This window comes from Perca fluviatilis, chromosome 7 (genome assembly GCF_010015445.1).
Source record: "Perca fluviatilis chromosome 7, GENO_Pfluv_1.0, whole genome shotgun sequence".
Taxonomy (NCBI): Eukaryota; Metazoa; Chordata; class Actinopteri; order Perciformes; family Percidae; genus Perca; species Perca fluviatilis.
In genome coordinates this window covers 22554115-22571936 of record NC_053118.1, presented here as the reverse complement: position 1 = coordinate 22571936, position 17822 = coordinate 22554115, and the positions used below count along the sequence as shown (strand labels likewise).

At 41.8% G+C, this 17822-nt stretch overlaps 2 protein-coding genes across 9 annotated transcripts in view; both read right to left on the bottom strand.

Moving 5' to 3' along the window:
- celf3b (cugbp, Elav-like family member 3b) overlaps positions 1–11993 on the bottom strand; it is a 25629-nt gene extending 13636 nt beyond the window's left edge. For 4 of the 8 annotated variants that reach the window (XR_005639804.1, XM_039806456.1, XM_039806458.1 and 1 more), the window contains exons 1-4: positions 11364–11992; positions 11041–11070; positions 10260–10474; positions 8730–8812 (exon numbers count right to left, since the gene is read on the bottom strand). Coding sequence is in view for 6 of the 8 variants with exons in the window: in XM_039806456.1 (XP_039662390.1) it covers positions 8730–8812; positions 10260–10404 (228 nt within the window). In the remaining 2 variants the exon portion in view is untranslated. Of the gene's footprint in view, positions 1–8729; positions 8813–9309; positions 9387–10259; positions 10475–11040; positions 11071–11363 lie in introns of those variants that run through there. The other 4 variants (XM_039806459.1, XM_039806460.1, XM_039806461.1 and 1 more) reach the window with 3 other exon arrangements.
- A 3651-nt stretch (positions 11994–15644) lies between these two features.
- adamtsl4 (ADAMTS-like 4) overlaps positions 15645–17822 on the bottom strand; it is a 37175-nt gene continuing 34997 nt past the window's right edge. The window contains exons 15-17 of the mRNA XM_039806780.1: positions 17295–17474; positions 17003–17150; positions 15645–16820 (exon numbers count right to left, since the gene is read on the bottom strand). Coding sequence (XP_039662714.1) covers positions 16690–16820; positions 17003–17150; positions 17295–17474 — 459 coding nt within the window. The 3' untranslated portion in view covers positions 15645–16689. The remainder of the gene's footprint in view (positions 16821–17002; positions 17151–17294; positions 17475–17822) is intronic.

Sequence of the window (17822 nt, the reverse complement as noted above, 5' to 3'; positions counted from 1 at the left end):
CATCTCGCTCAGCTCCGTTGCCTGGCAACGGGAGCCTGCAACTATAATACAAGCTCCTGAGCGGCCCATCCCCCTGCTCTCATCCCTCCTTCCCCTGTCTCTCTCATTCCATTCTTCACACCTGAGAAGTCTGCCCTCCTTCCCATCCACTCAATACTTTATCTGGCTGTTAACCCTTCATCAGCCTCTCTACTGGAGCATGGATTACCAACATATTCTCCTTTCTCTCTCCCTCTCTTTTTGCCTTCATTACTCTCCATAGTAATGGTATCAAACCATGCATAATGCAGAACTAACTACCCTGTTGATCCCTATAATATTATGCTGTTTTTGTCAAACCCCAATGAGAACATTCTGCATGCAGCAGTGGAGCACTCACTGAAATTTGATCCTTTGGATTTAGTCCAACGTAATCCAACAGCACTATAGCGGATAACTGTTAGACCTATGCACTTGGACCTTCTTTCTATTTTAGGGAGAGTAAGTCCTTTGGGAAATGAGCTGGTGAATTAAAAAGGCTGCTCAAAGCCATACAAATTTATACAAACCTCATATTCACTGAGATTACATTCAATACAGCGCCAGTAACACATTTCTGGATGCTCAGATAGTTCCAGTGTTAGGCAGGATCCCATAAAATAGACAAGTCAAATATGCAAATGACCTGTATGTTCCTATGGACAAAATAGCTTAATATTGACTCTGACTGTTTTTGTGCACACCATAGGAGTAAAATCTATTTATAGTGCTCTGTTTTTTTAATGATGTTAATAATAATGTTTTTTTTTATCTTAACACTACTCGCTTCTATTTCATTGGGGTACAACTCAGAAGGCATACTTAAAAATTTTAAAACTCACTTTACCAACATGATAAATAATTGGCTGATCAGTTCCAAGATCACTCTAACACCAAATCTATCCAAGAAATGTTGAGTTTGCTTTGTAAATTTTGTTAAATTCTCCTGCAGTTGTTTTCTAATAACTCTCTACGATTTGACATAATTGTACATTAATCAACACAATTATATATAGTATTCAGATTGAAGTCATACACTCAATACACAGGCCTATGGGTGTATATACCTAAAGATTACATGTCTGGCTTATCCATTAGAAGGTATACCCAAACCTAAATCTTATTTAATTGTGATCAACCTCACCTTTAAACCTTAACATGTAATAAACCACACACAGAAAGTAAAGGAGTATACACAACCCTACATTCAATAACAACAAATCTGCTTTAAAATCCAAATGTACATGAACTGAACAAGACCTTTGTGTGCATTATTAAAACAAGGCTTAACTCGCTCATTAACAAACCAAATACCACTGAGCTACACAAGCCCTGTTGGCCTATTCTCTTATCTTCTGTTGTTGGAGGGAGCATTGTGAATTGTGTCGATCTACAATAGTGTAATTTCGTCTGTGAAGCTCCAGCTTTTCCCTTAGGTCAGTGTGAAAAGGCCATTATCGAGACAGCAGGTTGAAGTGTGGTTAAAGAGGAGACCTCAGAGCGGAGGTCGCACCCCAGGTGCAACTAAAGTCCCTTCAACCCCTTTGCTTGCCTAATCACACACACACACACACACACACACACACACACACACACACACACACACACACACACACACACACACACACACACACACACACACACACACACACACACACAGTAACCCCCTCTGACAGATGTCTCTGTTTAAACTGACAGAAGTACGCCCTGACACCCTCCCACTCCACCACCCAGAAAACCCTTTTCTTCCACACACCACCCGTCTGCCCCTTCCTCTACGCTCATTATGGCAAACTTTTGTCTTGCTTCCTCCTTCCCTCTAACTCGACCTCCTCTGCTCCTCCCCTGTCTCGCCCTACCCCCTCCCTGTCTATTCATGCCAAACCTCCTTATGGCCCTCCTCCACTACTCTTTACCCCCCTTTTCATTCAGACAAATTCACACTCATTCACCACCATTGTATGTGCCCTGCTCCATACGTCCAGCTTAGTGCAGACATGCTGAGACAATGCATGTATATTGCAGAGGATTTTCTTTGCTTTACTTGAAATCTAGACTCTGGGAGTTCAGTACATGCATGCAACTGATGTAAAAAGTAAGTGATGCTTGCTATATGATCTGGCACTGGAAATCAGTGACACTGCTCAGTGATCAAAGCCATACCCAATACCCGGGCATCTGTTAAGCTTGCTGCATTTAAAGGATTTCTTGGCACACTCTGCTTTCTGGCACTTGTTTACTTTCTTTATAATCCTTTAAAAAACCCAAATACATAAATGAAAGACATCCCCTCTTGTGTGCTTACAATAATGAGTCAAATGTATCTGTCAATGTATATCTATATTTAATGTCTAATTTAAATATGGGGACTTTACCACTGGACATGCTTTGATTTCTAAATTCATTGCCTTAAGTGTGCATCTTGCGATAAGCCAAACGTGAATCCCATACTGAAGCTGTCCATGCTGTGCTTCACTCCAGGTCTAAAGCCAGCTATAAGTTGCGAGAACAAAGCACGTCCAACATCAGATGCAATAATGATGACATATAATTGCAACTAAACAGTTATTTTTAATCTATGAATGCGGGAAGTAGGCCCTGCAGATTTTTGTAGCTGGCTTAATTTCCAAAACAGATGGTGTGTGATATGAACTCAACTCCACTTTGGGCTACTTTAGGGCTCAGCATCTGAGAGACACAGAATTGGCAGTGAACAATCACATAACCTAGTAATCATGTGTCCACACAAACATAATCAAACTGGCCAAGATACAAATGTTCCTCTGTGTGTGTGTGTGTGTGTGTGTGTGTGTGTGTGTGTGTTCGTGTGTGTGTGTCTGTGTGTGAGTGGGTGGGGGGCGTGGGGGCCTTAGAGAGGCAGGCGCTCTCCAGGGTCAGGCTTTTATGAGGCTATGATTAGATTCTGCCTCAATTTTGTGGTGAAATATGAGGCAGGCTCTCTTTCTCTGTCCCTGTTGCATGCACATATGCACACGCACATACAAGCACACGCACATACAAGCACACACACACACACACACACACACACACACACACACAGTTAAGACTTTTGTTTAAAACTAACAAGCTAAATCCACCTTGGTTTTAGTTGTACACAACCCAACACCCCTCTATTCTGCATAACCCTCTGTATCACTCTCTCTGGCTCTTCTTCTTTCTCTCTACTTCTTGCACACACAAAACACACTTTTTTCTACACCTGTCCCTCTTCTCCCTTCCCATCCCACACACAGTGAGGATAAAAATAGAGAGCACCACGAGGGAGGGGGGAGCGATACACATCACAAACCCCATCAGGCGTTGAGAGATAGAGGCAAGGGGACGGCAGAGAGGGAAGAGACGGAGAGAAAATGAAAGAGAGAGAGAAAGAGAGAGGGAACTGGGGTCTGTTCTGAATTGAAAGTGCAGCAGTAAGCAGTGAAGGTGAATAGTAAACAGTGCTGCTGACCACATAAATATGCTAAATTAGCCTACAAAGTCGCCCTAGTGGATAATTGCTCATCATAGCTTTGCCCCATAGGGAGGCTGCCTGCCAGGCATCTTAGATTACACATGGAAAAACACAGAACATACACAACATGCACACATTACACGTCCTGAGTGGATCTGATGAACATCAACTACAAGGACTGGATGATGGACGCATGAAAAGATTTTGTCTAACTTCCCAGTCATTCTCATCTTAACACTACAAACACACTAAAGGAACAATTTTTTTTTTTTCAAGAATTAAGTTATATAGCGCTGGAAGTAGCACTGGCATCACTACTGAGCTGCTGCACCTTGAAAGTCTATGTGAATCCATACTGTGCATGCAAATAAATATAGCCTTTTCAGCCCCAGGACATAAATAACAAATTCTCTCTCTCTCTTTCGCTCTCTCTCTCTCTCTCTCTCTCTCTCTCTTCAGTCCAGGCTCAATAAAATACATCACAACTTCCATAATGTTTGCATGATCAAGCAGTAACAATGGAACAATTCCAATTCATTTAATTCATATTTTTCAAAAGTGTATCGATCTGTGTATCAGTTATTGTTAACTACTAAACTGTGGCGCTTCTTCTGCCTTTTTAATAATTCATTAGGCCCGGTTAGGCTCTATTCAAAGAACAGGGAGCAGAGTGCTGCCTGGAGAGCAGTGAAGCGTGACAACACACACCTGGTAAGCTGCTTATCACACTTTAATTTCACCTACACTGAGATCTGCGGATGCCAGCGTGACCAAACAGATGTGTGTGAGTGTGTTTGTGTGTGTGTGTGATCGTGTACATGTATGTGTGTATGTACGAACACTTGTGTTTGAAGTAGAACAAAGATGAAGGGAGTGATAAACGCAGAGAGAAGAGAGTGCAGATTAAATGGAGAGAGAGATATCAACGACAGAGAACAAAGGAAAAAGATAAGGGGAAAGATAAGGGAGGAAATACAGCGGCAGTAGGCATTGGAGAGATGGAGCGATAGAGAGGGGGAGGGAGATGTGAGGTTAAAGTCTAAACTGGCCGGGAGTAAAGTGTGGCCTGAGACAGAGGAAGGAAGGATGGAGATTATGATGAAGCAAGGATAGTTTTGTATGAATAATTACTGTAAATGTTGTGTTATCAGCAGTACAAAATATACCAGTTCCTTTTTACTAAAATATAGACAAACTGTCAATGACATTCAAGCCTGGGACGTGAACAACAATCATTTTAAAGTGGCCAACGTAACACCATAACAATTCACAAGTTTACTACTACAGTACTGTTAAGTTATTGAAAAACCAGCATGTCAAACAAATTATGCTTGTAATTATGTTTTATCCAAAAGCATTATAAATACCAAAGACAAGAAAAAAAATTATGAATAAACATTCCGTATCCAAACTTTCACTTCACCATCCCCCTCCTGTCACCCTGTTTTTACAGCTCTGAGACCAGCCACCTTGTATTTGTTGACTAGAGGCTGAGCCCTGACCTCTGACCTTGGACACACTGCCACCAACCCTCTGTACTAACAAGACAACAGTCATTGGAACAAAATATGTTCCTGTGTTTCCAAAAAAATCTATTTCATGTATGTAGATGTGATGAAAAAAATATTAAAGACATTGACACAACTGCTTATTGGCTGTTGATGGAGATTCTTATTTGTATCGTTTACTTGCTTATTTGTCCTGTCCTGTTCACGCACTTAGCAATATTAGTCATGCTTTTAGTTAAGCATCAATGAGGTAAAACAAAAATGTACATTTTATAGGAGCATATTTTTACATCGCTGAATATTTTCCTCATTATTCCCATTTGGTGCGACCTCTGCATACAAATGAGAAATTCAAATTTCAAGTGCAAATTAGGACTGATATGCGACAGCTAAACATGAGCTCTTTCGTGTGGATGCATCCCAGGGGGGATATCTGTACCACATCTAATACACCAAAACATCTGTGTGCTACAGTGGGACTTGCTAGTGGTTCCACTGGTAAATTTCTGCCAGTGTGACTAATATAATGTAACTCTCTCCTTCTCTTCGTCTCGTGCTCTCTCTGTGCTTCTCCTTCCCTCTCTGTGTCCAAATTAAACACAAGGCGCAGGACACTCTGATAAGGCCAACTGTTCATCTCTTTCTTTCTCTCACAATCCCTCTATCCTTTTCCTCGTTTTCCAATCTGACAGTCGACTGCCCCTGCTGAAGCTAGCGGGGGACATTTGAGGTACAGTTTCTCTGCAGCTCTCTCTGTATTTGTCTTCTTCCTTTCATTCCTCTACTGGCTGGTTGGAACCGTTAAATCAGCGTTAAATCCCATCAGTGAGTGACAGACAGAGCACTCTGTAGCATTGGACTTGTCCCCAAACCTTTAATTGCTTGGCCATGGTGTAAGAGAAACACATCTGTATGAGTGTGTGATGCTACAGCTCTATTAAAGTTGTATGAGGTGCCTGACGTTCCAGCAGTACCCGCATTTAGGAGCAATTCCAAGATTCAAGACTGCCATGTACACACACACGCATGCACATACACATGCACATGCACACACACACACACACACACACACACACACACACACACACACCTCAGCCCCCTTGCCCCATGGTGAGCCCAGGATCTGACTATGAAAATGAGTTTGTGAGAAACTAATCATGCAGCTTAACAAGTGGAGCTGGGAAAGAAGGGGAGGAGGGGGAGGAGATAGAGGAGACGGGGGTGTGAAACGGTCAAAAGGGTCAACTAATCAAGAGGAGGGGAAATGAGAAGAGGGGGAGAGCAACTGTGAGGGGGGGTGGAGGGAGAAAGAGGGCTAGGGACTGACGTCGAGAGGAGGACTTTTTAGAAGAAGGGTTGCCATAAATGACTGTGAAATGAGAATCCTAGGAGGAAGCGTGAGTGTGCAGTGAGGGGGAAAAAAATGAGTGAAAGACAGCAGGAAGGGAAAAGCAGGGATGAAAGAGGGATACCATGAAGAGATTTTAGAGAGGAAAAGGAGTGTGCGATGAAAGGTTTGGGGTAGTGAAGAGAACATTCTGTAATATGCTACTGGTGCAGAGAAACTGAGGGACGTGAGGGGAGGAGTTGAACAGAGGACAGAGGGGATTTGAGGGGGAAAAAAAGAGATAAAATGGAAAGCATGGAGGGAAAATAAAAGGAGGAATAAGGAAGAGATGAAAAAGCAATTTTTAGGTAAAGAAAAGAATGGGACAATGGGATGATGTATGAAAGGGAGAGAGAAATCGTCTGAAGTCATTTCTAAATCCTGTCAAAGAAGGCAATGGACAGGCAAAGGGAGGAAGACACACAGGATAGAGAAAGAGTATAGCCAGGTAGTGGAAAGTGATAGCAGTGCTAAACCTTAGAGAAGATACAGGGAGGGGAGGCCTTCAAGTTCAAATATAACCACCAAATCCCTTGGAATTATTTGGAGAAGTTAGGGTTTGATTTATCCTTTAAAAAACTCAGGCAGTGGTCAACATACCAGAGGGGATGTTAGTTAATGAGTCAGAAACATGTGTGAGTGCTTTGAATAAAGGAAAGTGTTTTTGAAAGACTGTGTACATTCTAGCTTCTATTCACTGTTTTTCATCAACCACTTCACTGAACTCGGATAAACATGCTGAAATAAGGTCTTCATCAAATCATTTTTCATATTCTTAAGAGTACTTTACTCTGAAGACTTTTGCCTCAAACTGGACAGAATAAGAGACAATATCTCTTTCATATAAACCTCTAAGGGGAACCAAATTGAGGAAAGCCACATGCGGAAACAGTAATATTGCTCATTGAAAGTCCAGGCTAATTGAAAACCCAGCACACAACAGCCACACCCTCGATTCAGCACTAGGTCCTTCTCAGGGGAGTGGTAGTGCTTCTGATTGTTTCTTGCTGGCTGATAAATCTGTACCGCTAATGAGTATCCTCCCTGCAAATGTTTCCTCCTTGTGTCCAGAATATTCATCACAATTTATCTGGAAATTCACTGCTCCTGCAACGAGCTGGTTATCATCAACAGGGAAGGATAAAAGTAAAACCCAGGGGAGAGGGTTAGAGAGATGAGTCAAAGGACAAAGGGCAGCACGAGAGGGAGAAACAAGACACAGCAGACAGTGGAGAGGTGATTTTCGCAGAAAGGTCAGACTTCTTAGCAGGCCCTAATTGGATTAATGTCATTTTTAACATGCTGTGTTCGTATGTGTGACTGTGTGTGTGCAAGTGCAGGGGCATTTTTCAGCTGCATGGAAAAGCATGCATGATTGCAATATATATTAGGGATTTGTGTTTGTCAGAACATTTCCCCTCCCCCAAAGCCTTTTTCTTCAGGCTCTCCAACCATTTTCTAACAAAGATCTTATCAACACCCCCAGCTTGCAGAGAAGGTGCAGGAACTGAAACTCCGATCAGTGGCAGGGCTGCACAGAGAGAATGAGATAGAGAAAGGCTCATAGATGGGGAAGGTACATTCACTATTCTGTTATAACTACTGCAAATCAGAGTATAGATAATGCTCGGAAAAATGCCATCTCTACAAAACGCCCTATACTTCAACAGCACTCTCTTGGCTAGGTAGTAGTGCACCCTACTTTCAGCGTAAAAAATGCAAAATATTCGAAAACAGCCTTTGTAAAATCTGTTTACAACTGTAGTGAAAACCAGGTCAGAGAGAAAAAAAGAGAGGGAGCGACAGAGAGGTGCAGCCTACGAGACAGACACAGATCTCGCACAGTGCCCCATCCATAATGAACAGTGTCCTACCCCTGCCCAGCCGCAGCACACGATCCCTCACAAGAGAGACTGAGGGAGACTGGGATGAGACAAAGGGGAATGGCCACATTAATTACATAGACTCTCTAGGCGGGAGCTATCACCAGAGGCTAACGGAGAGAGAGACAGAGAGATGAAGGGACAGAGAAAGATGGAGAAATGGAGATGATTTTGCTTACGGAGTACCCTACGTGTCTCCGGTGAGAGGGAGTGTTTGTCCTTAGCAGACGCCTGCTGGCTGCTGAATTATGTCACAGTGTTACTAATGGGAGCTGAATCTCCAATAGCACAGACACACACTGATCTGAGACCACTTGTGTGTTTGTGTATACAAGGTAGCGTCTGTGCATGTAGGTAGGGGGAGGGGGCTTCTTTGATATGAGTGTATGTGCAATATTGTGTGAATTGTTGCATAAGTGTGAACTGTTTGGGATGTGTGTCTGTTTGCAACGTGCACTTACCCCTGGTAGTGTTTTCTGCTCGTGTAGAGCGCTCTGGGCTTTCAGTGCCGACTCTCTCGCACAGTACGTCAGAAACGCACATCCTGTCAGATAGAGAGAGAGACGGGAAAAAGAAAAAAAGAAAGGAAAGGAGTAACGGTAATAAAGGTCAGTTAGTAGCCCTAATACTTGTCATTCTCTATCACTGTTTCTGTATCTCTATCACCTCCTACAAAAACACACAAAGCTACACCATTTAAATGTCTCCTTTTCGGGTGCCTTCCCTGAGTAATTGTCACCTATTCTGATTTATCACTAGACTAACTGTGCGAGAGGGTTAAAAAATATATATTCATGCACTGTAACTAAACTTGACAACACCATGATGATGCACTCTAGGGCAGAGAAGGACACTCCACGGCACGGCACATTTCAGAACGGCACGGCACGAGTCAGCACACATGACAGCACCACAGACGTGTGCGTGGGGCTAACATGGCCTTACAGGCTGGGCACAGTCAGGATTTTGCCCTAAACCAACCACTATGCATGCCTCACGATCACTCCAAATACACTCCCTCTGTTTTCCTATGTGCTGTACCTGTGTCTGTGTGTGTGAGGGAGGGGTAGGTAGCAGAACTGGCTGGCCAGAGCTGTTTACTACACCTGTCACCAGCACTAAGACAACAAGATTAGCAGCAGGTTAGCATTCCGGTGACATCTCAGACAGACTAATGTAGATTCAGAGTAAAGAAGAGAAGATTTGACGATTAGGATGGAGACATTCACACATAGTGTACACCTGAAGAATTGAGAATGACTCACATAATGACACAAACACACACACAGACACACATATATTTTATGGTCCATCTCATTGCTTTTAAGAGGGGCTTACTGTGGCCATGGGGATTCTCAAAACAACGGATTCTTTCCCCTGTGTCACCCAGGCTTAAAGGCCCATTACACTGATTGGAGCATACAGCCTAATCTGGTTCATAACACACAGGACCCCAGGTCATTGTGTGTGTGTGTGTGTGTGTGTGTGTGTGTGTGTGTGTGTGTGTGTGTGTGTGTGTGTGTGTGTGTGTGTGTGTGTGTGTGTTTGTGTGTGTGTGTGTGTTTCTACTATAGTTTATCACCGATCTATTGTTAGAAGGGGCCATTAGTTAAAGCCTCCTAATCATTAACACCATTAGGAGTCTCCCAAGTCTATACACCATATATTATATGACACCTTTATATAGTATTCTTAGTCAATTTTGGCACAAGCATACTCATGCATACAGTACATAAGCACATTTTCGATTCACAGTGAAATTGTAGTTTGTTTGCCTGTCTTCATAATCTCTCGTTGCAGTGTTAACAGGAGATGGAGACGAGATGAGGTGTGACAGTTTCCATGGTGACATGTGACTCTCAGCACAGGAAAACCCACCCATCTATCTGCCTTACTGTCACACGTCTATCTATCTATCTAGTATCTACGTATATGTCTATCTATCTAGCTGTCTTTCTATGTTTAGGCTGTGTTATAATGGCGACACCTACCTTTGTGCATGCCAGTGTATTTGTCCTTTATCACAGTTAGCTCATAGATTTTGCCAAACTGCTCGAAGATAGGCTTAAGGTCCTTCTCTTCCAGATTCCGAGGAATCTGCCCTACGAACAGCTTGATGGCGTCTGCCTCCTTCATCAGGACACAGTGGAGAGGAGGACTGGGTACTGCAGGGGCTGAGGGGCAAACAGATCAGGAGCAGGTAACCCTGGAGAGGAGCAACCGATGCTGGATGAGTCTTCGGGTGACAGCCAGAGAAGTCGACAATAACACAATAATACTCACAATATTAACCCTAAAATATTTTTCGTTTTTATATTAATTTAGTGACGTATAATATATTTAGTGGTATCTAATAATGATTTCATAATTAAAACAATTTATAGACCTTAAAACTCCTATGGCATCATGATAATATTTGTAGTATTACCTCAGAGGCTTGTTATAATATGTAATGTATTACATTTTTATAGTGTTAATTAAGAATACAAAAAAATCTAAATAAATTCTAAATACAATTTCTCACTTGACTGCTTGCAGGCTATAAAACGTGTGCCCCATTAAGTAAATAAATGTAAAAATGATTTGCGTGGTAATTTTTAGTATTTATCGTTCAGCCTGATGACAAAGGGCTTCATAGCTTCTGGAAAAACAATTATGCAAATGTTAATTAGCCAATCAAAAAACAATAATGGGACTTTTTCCCCTACCCAATTAAATATATATGTATATATATATTTATATAAATCGAAAATATTTGTAAGCATTCATTACCTTTTGGTGGATAAACAGCGTTCAGGAACCCTACACATAAAAAAGAGAGGAAACAGCGTGATTGGGGGTAAATCATTGCAATAGAGCGGTTTCTTTGTTTAGCCAGCTGTAGGTTACAGCATACACACGGATGTCATGGGGCTCCCTTGCTCTTTGTCCGATCCCCCTTAATGCACACACACACACACACACACACACACACACACACACACACACACACACACACACACACACACACACACACACACACACACACACACACACACACACCAGAACAAAACAACCCAAGGAAATATACAGGCTACATACATCAAAGCTCTTACCGTTTATTGCTTATGGGCAGAGTGTTGCCTGTGCAGATCAGAAATTAAAGAGGGATGCTCTCTGTTGGGTCCCCGTTGTTGTCCTCACCGCGCTCTCTCTGTCCCGTCCTCCAAGTTCCTCCCCTCTCTCTGGATGCTCTTCGCTCTTTGTGCCTTCCCTCCTCCTCCTCGGTGTATAGATACTAGAGGCTCGGCTGTGTTTTTACAAAAACCCGGTGTTCCCGGTCTGGAGGTGGCGAAGTAAAGTCCTATTAACGTTAGCAGGTGAGTCCAAATCACAGCTTGTCACCGGTCCCGCTGAAATGTAGCTAGTCAACCTCTCGAACCTCAAAATCCAGAGTGGAAGGAGCTTGCTAACGTTAGTTAGTTTTCACTTTCACCAAAACCTACTCTAATTCTTATCTCATAACAAAGTGATAACAGACCATCCAGCCGCTTAAATTCGGGTAACATACAACAGTTTAAACTTGCTTGGTCTCTTGAGACTTTTGCAGCCTTGCCGTTATTGTTCCAATCATTAATCGAGGCTATTCCTACTTAACGTAACTATTCTTGCTATTTTCTTGTTGCGTCTCCCCCGTCCAACGGCTGGATGGCTTTCACGTCCAATGCCGGTATCTCCTCTACTCTTTCTCTCCCTCCCCCTCCTCTCACCAAAGCGGTTGCTAGCCTGTGACGTAACTCCCAGGGACCGTCGATAAATATGTTCGCCTCACTCACACGAAGACAAACAAAAACTATCCACTACTCACTCAATCAGCTTTACAGCTCCACCCATCGAACTCAGTGATATATGTACTATTTTATATAATATTTATATCATTTTCAGAGGTACATGAAGTGTTTTAAGCTCTTTGCCCGTGCGACGGTTTGCGGGTGAAACCTTTTTACACGTTGCCTAGGCGACACCGTACGCAGAGCCGCCTATTGTTCTAGCCGCGAGCCCTGGCCTTGGTGCTGAAACGATGCCTCTTGACGTGAAGCCGAAGCGCGCCGCCGCTGTCGTGCACGCAGTCACGACTACTACAGCTGTTCACGCCCGAGCCCGAAATCACGCTCACACCCACTCAGAGTAAAATGTGTGACAGAGAAGGAGAGATAGCTCGGGGTTGGAGTTGGCCTACTTTGCAGTCTGTACTTTGGAAAACCGGCCGACATTGGGCTATTTCACTTAGATAGGCCTATGTAAAGACAGGCAGCGTCCAATGTTAATGCTAAACAAACTCAGCCAGATGACACCATTTTGTATTATTATCTTTGATGAGTGTGTGCGTGCAGAGAGAGTCTTGGAAGAAGAGAGATTGAGTGAAAAGAGAGTCATCAGGTTCATGGTAATTTACTCCAAAGGTCACCATCTGCCTGCCTTGCCTCGTGCCCTCTGTGAGCCAGCATCCCCCGCCACATTCATCCACCATATAGTAGGCTACACCCCTCCCACAAAGCACACACACTTGCATGTATAGGCTATATCGTCGCACTAGGGGCTTAAGAACAGCACAGCACCGGCAGAGGAAGCACGCAGCGCCCTGAGGTTGTGAACGGTGTGCGGGCAGCACGCCACCGGAACTGTTAAGCCTTCCTGCACGATGGAGAAGAAACAGCTATAACGCACGCAAGTGCAAGAGCAGGGATGCTGAGGTGGAAAACCCCAAACTTTATGTTAAGCTTTTTTTTGTAACCAGAGCAGACTAATGCTACAAATTTAGGCTTTAGTTTCGAATTGGCCTTCTACAGATATGCCATTGCCTACAGCAGTAAGCATTTTATCAAACTAATGTATGTCAGTAGGCTAATGTATGTCAATATCACTTGTTTGGTCCTATGTATGAAAATAATCCCATTGTTTAAAATATAATAAATACCATATGTCCAGAAACACCCTAGCCTGGGAAAACCCTGACGAACTTCCGGCAAATTTGAGATTAGTTACAACTGAGAAGGGTCTGGTGTCAAACCAGGCTAGAAACACCCCAGAAATTCTGGCAGGGCCTTTGGCTACCATACAGAGGTCACTCTTCTGTTATTTATTACCTGGTGGGGAGTTTTGATTACTGATGACTGATTTTATGGTGCCATTTTGGCCAGGTAACAGATAATGCATCTCAAGAGACTTCCTGGTCGGTAATAAAAAAAATATAATAATAATAATCCTTTTTTTTGGGATGACCATATAAAATGTGTAAGAAAAGCCTCACTTAATATTTCGACAATAACACTATTCTTATTTAAAAAAAAAAAAAAAAAAAAAGTCACAATGCAGACTTGACACCAAGAAGAGACATTTCCCTGTAGGCCACTCATTTCTCAGGAAAACTATGCCTGTTCATTCCTGTATTAGACTCAACAGCGCCATCGTTTGGAGGAAACTAGCTATCACCCTTAATCACTGGGCAAAAGTAAACATGACACACCACTTCATTTCTGTGTAGTTTTTATTTAAAATGAAGCTTTGAGATAATAATTTTTCCACACTGTTGTTTTGCTTTTGTATGATAAAAAAGTCTCTGTATCATCAATAACAATCTTATAAACTCTGGTGGTAACAAAGAAAATTTGATACAGCTTCATAAAAGAAAATAAATTACATGTTCTTTAGATAATAGATAAATTACTATCCTGTTTTGTTTTTATATAAAAAGTAATTTTTACTAAGAGGGATTAGAGACAAGAATGACACAGGCAACACACACACACACACACACACACACACACACACACACACACACACACACACACACACACACACACAAACATCCCAAACACACAAGGACAATAAAGTCACTGATTCTCTTGTCAAATGTAAAATAGTTATATGACAGCTAGGTGTGAATAAATGCAGTCTACAACAACACTTCTGATAAATCTACTGAGTAATAAAACATAAGTGCCTACTATGTTCAAAGAAATTATAGACATTAAAACATATCTGACAAATATACAGACTCCTCACCTCTGAGTGGGCAGGGTGTAATGTAATGTGTTTGTCTTCATGGGAGGTGCGGGAGGAGAAAAAGAGCAAAGTAGAAACAGTCGATGTAAGAGAAAGAGAGAAAAAGCGAGTACTTACACACATATACAGAGGTTTACTTCCAGGTCAAAGCAGAATTATTGCATTTGATCCGTATCATAAGCTAACTTATTAAAAGACTTTTGTAAGAAAGCAGCTTTCTCAGTCTACATGAGGTTTTCCTAATTATCATCATCGCTTCCCAAAAAGGAGACGACAGATGCAAAAAGAAAAGATTTTGAGATGAGGTGAGGAAACAGTGAGGACAATCGTCATAGAGCCCTGATCACTAATATGCTTAATTAGGTCAGTGAGGAGTGAATTATTTTACATCTCCAAACCTGTGCGTCACCAAGTTCGAGCTTAAAGGTGTTATTCTATATATTTCTTATTGCCAATAAATCCCAGTAATCCCTGTGACATAGAGCTCCATTTTTTAAAGTAAGTACTATTAAAGTGCTCATACTATGCTTTTTGGCTTTTTCCCTTTCCTGTATTGTGTTATATATCTTTTTTGTATATGTAATACAAAGTGAAAAAGCCCAAAGTCCACCCCAAAGGGACTTACCATCTCCAACAGAAAACACTGTTCACAAACTGTTCCAAACAGCTCTATTGTTTACCAGCCTTTACTTCCTTGATGAACATGCGTCACTTTGTAACACACGTTATAATGCTCGCCTAGCTGCTAGCGTGGCACGCCCTCATACTCTGCTTCTGACATGGCTGGTAGTTCTGACCTAGGTACTGAGCATGTGCGACTCCCAACAAAGATGGAACAGAAGTGGGATGCCTCACTCTGTAGCTAAAACAGAGAGCTCAACACACAGGGTGAAAAGAGGAGCTGCATCAATGTGCAGTACAACAAATATTTAGTGTTTTTTGAAAATTAAACCATGTAAACCTATTCTGATATAACCTCTAAATACAATTATGAACCTGAAAATGAGCATAATATGAGCACTTTAAAAACATTAAAATTAGCCACACCAATGCACTGGATGATATGTTCCTTCATTAATATGAACATGGACACTGTAGTTTATTTGGAGTCAATCCCACACATATACCATCCTGGTCTCATAAATACTAAAGTGTGGTAAGCCGCATCTGAAAATAGTCCCTCAACAAATGCACTATTTTCTTTTGTTTAAGTGACATTTGCCAAAAACTACAGTGCCCAGCTATTTTTTTTAAATTAGTGAGGTTTAAAAAAAAACAACTATATATTTGTGAGCTGTTGTTATTGTTTTCATCATCAAACTAACACATTGTTGGTTTCGTCTTTTATGTGATTTGTTGACAAGTAGAAAAGTATAGAATCATCTTATCGCTTGACAATTACATTTTTTTGTCTGTTAGTCAGTAAGCAGCATTGTCTTTAGTTTTTTAAGAACATAACTGCAACTATGACACCTTAGCTGTGGATTTTAACACAACTCAAACAGCTCTCTTTAAAAAGACCTACATGTATGTAACTGACATGAATAGGACTGTACAGACTCTGTGTTGCTTGTTTAACATCCATGTCTAATAATCCTTGTTTAGGAAGAATCTCACTTCTTCACGCTCTGATATATTTGGTCACTAACTGCCATGGTCACCCCACTCCTTTGGTTCATCTGTCCAAATACTGAACAATAAGAGGACGCTTGAGAAAATATTTTTGGCAAACTGAAAAAAGATGAACGATATGTTAATTAAAACCTTCTAGCTTAGTTGGGGGTCTGCAGTGTACAGAAACACAGTAGATCTATTCCAGTAGATCTTCAGCACAAGTAGTACTACAGTATACACAGTTTATCTAGCACACATGGTCATTATTTGTTCAGCATATTTCTTTGCATAATTAGTGGTATGCATGTCTGATTACGTCTGTTTTAAGATCCTGTAGATTAAAGAGAATCTTAAAAAAAAGCCTACATTTGCTGTTGAAACACAGCTGTGTCCTCAGTCAGCACCTTCCATTATAATCGCTCAGCCTTCAAAATCAGCCTCCAAGAGTTGAAATCACAGCAAATGCAACAGCATTTTGTGACACATTATGAACCTGTTAAAGCTAACGCACAAAGTAAACAGATGCAATCTCAGTGGAATATGTGGTTCTAAAATCATATACAGAGAACTGGAAAAAGGAACTGGCTGCTTTCACAGTTATTTACCGGAAGAATCAGGAGAAAATAGCTAAATGTTATCTGACGGCCACTGCAAGGATTATGTCTACTCTGGGCTGTCCATTTCTACAGACTTCTCATTTCAGCCCTTTTGACTTAATCCTTAACTTATCGCACACCTGTGACTGTCTGTGTGATTGGCTGGTCAGTGCCTCTTGGCACGCTGAGCACTTTGGGTACATGAGGCACAGCAGGCAGTCTTGTAGTAGGAGTAGACACACAGCCTGGCCTGAACCACCATCACACAGTTGTGACGTCTGTCCCGGCAATTTTCATCTGTGAACAGAGAGGAGAGAGAGGTTGGTGGCAAGAAAGAAAAAGACACACACACACAAACACACACACAACATCGTCACACACACACACACACACACACACACACACACAATATTGTCACACCCACACACACACACACACACACACACACACACACACACACACACACACACAACACACACCTGTGACTTGTGGACTGCAGGGTATTGTGTTGCAGATTTGCTCCTGTTCAGGTTTGGTGTTGAAATCACATTCATGGCTGTGTTTTTTGTCTGGTGTTAGACAGCGTACCTCCCGCATTTGTAAACCTTTTCCACAAGAACGTGAGCACTGAGAACAAAGAGAGTGTACATAATATAGTTAGGAATTAAAATACATCAAAGTTGTCCTGACCAATTTTGTCTGTTCCGTCACATTGTTTCTCTTTCCAACATTTTATTCTGAGATCTCCCTCCCTTTCTCCTTGTCCCTCACCGCGCTCCACTCTGTTGTGAACCACTGTGGCTCACACTCTTCCATCTCACACTCTTGGACCGCGGCAGGTTTGTCCAGATGAGCGCACTCACTGGCTGGTGCGACAGTAAAATCATTCCCCATCTTCTGGACACAAATGATGTCTCGTCGCTGAGATCCATTCCCACAGGGGACATTACACTGGAAAAAGAACAAAAATCTCTAAACCAGGAATACAATAGCAATTACTGCAACGTGAATTCCCTTTTACTCCAAAACAATCATTCAAAACCTTAATAAGCAAGAAAAAAAAGGATTAAATAAGATGTGAGATGACACAAAATACTAATTCAAGTTACTGGAATTGTAGAAACTAAAAGGAACAGTTGAATTCCCGCAAAAACAATTACAACTTTATCGAAAAGGCAACGTTTTGGTCATGATTCTCTGTCAGGCATCAAACACAATGTGAAACAATATGTTTTTATTCTAGAAACTAAGAACAACAAGGGAAAAAAAGGGGGAAAAAAATCCATTGACGTTTTAAAC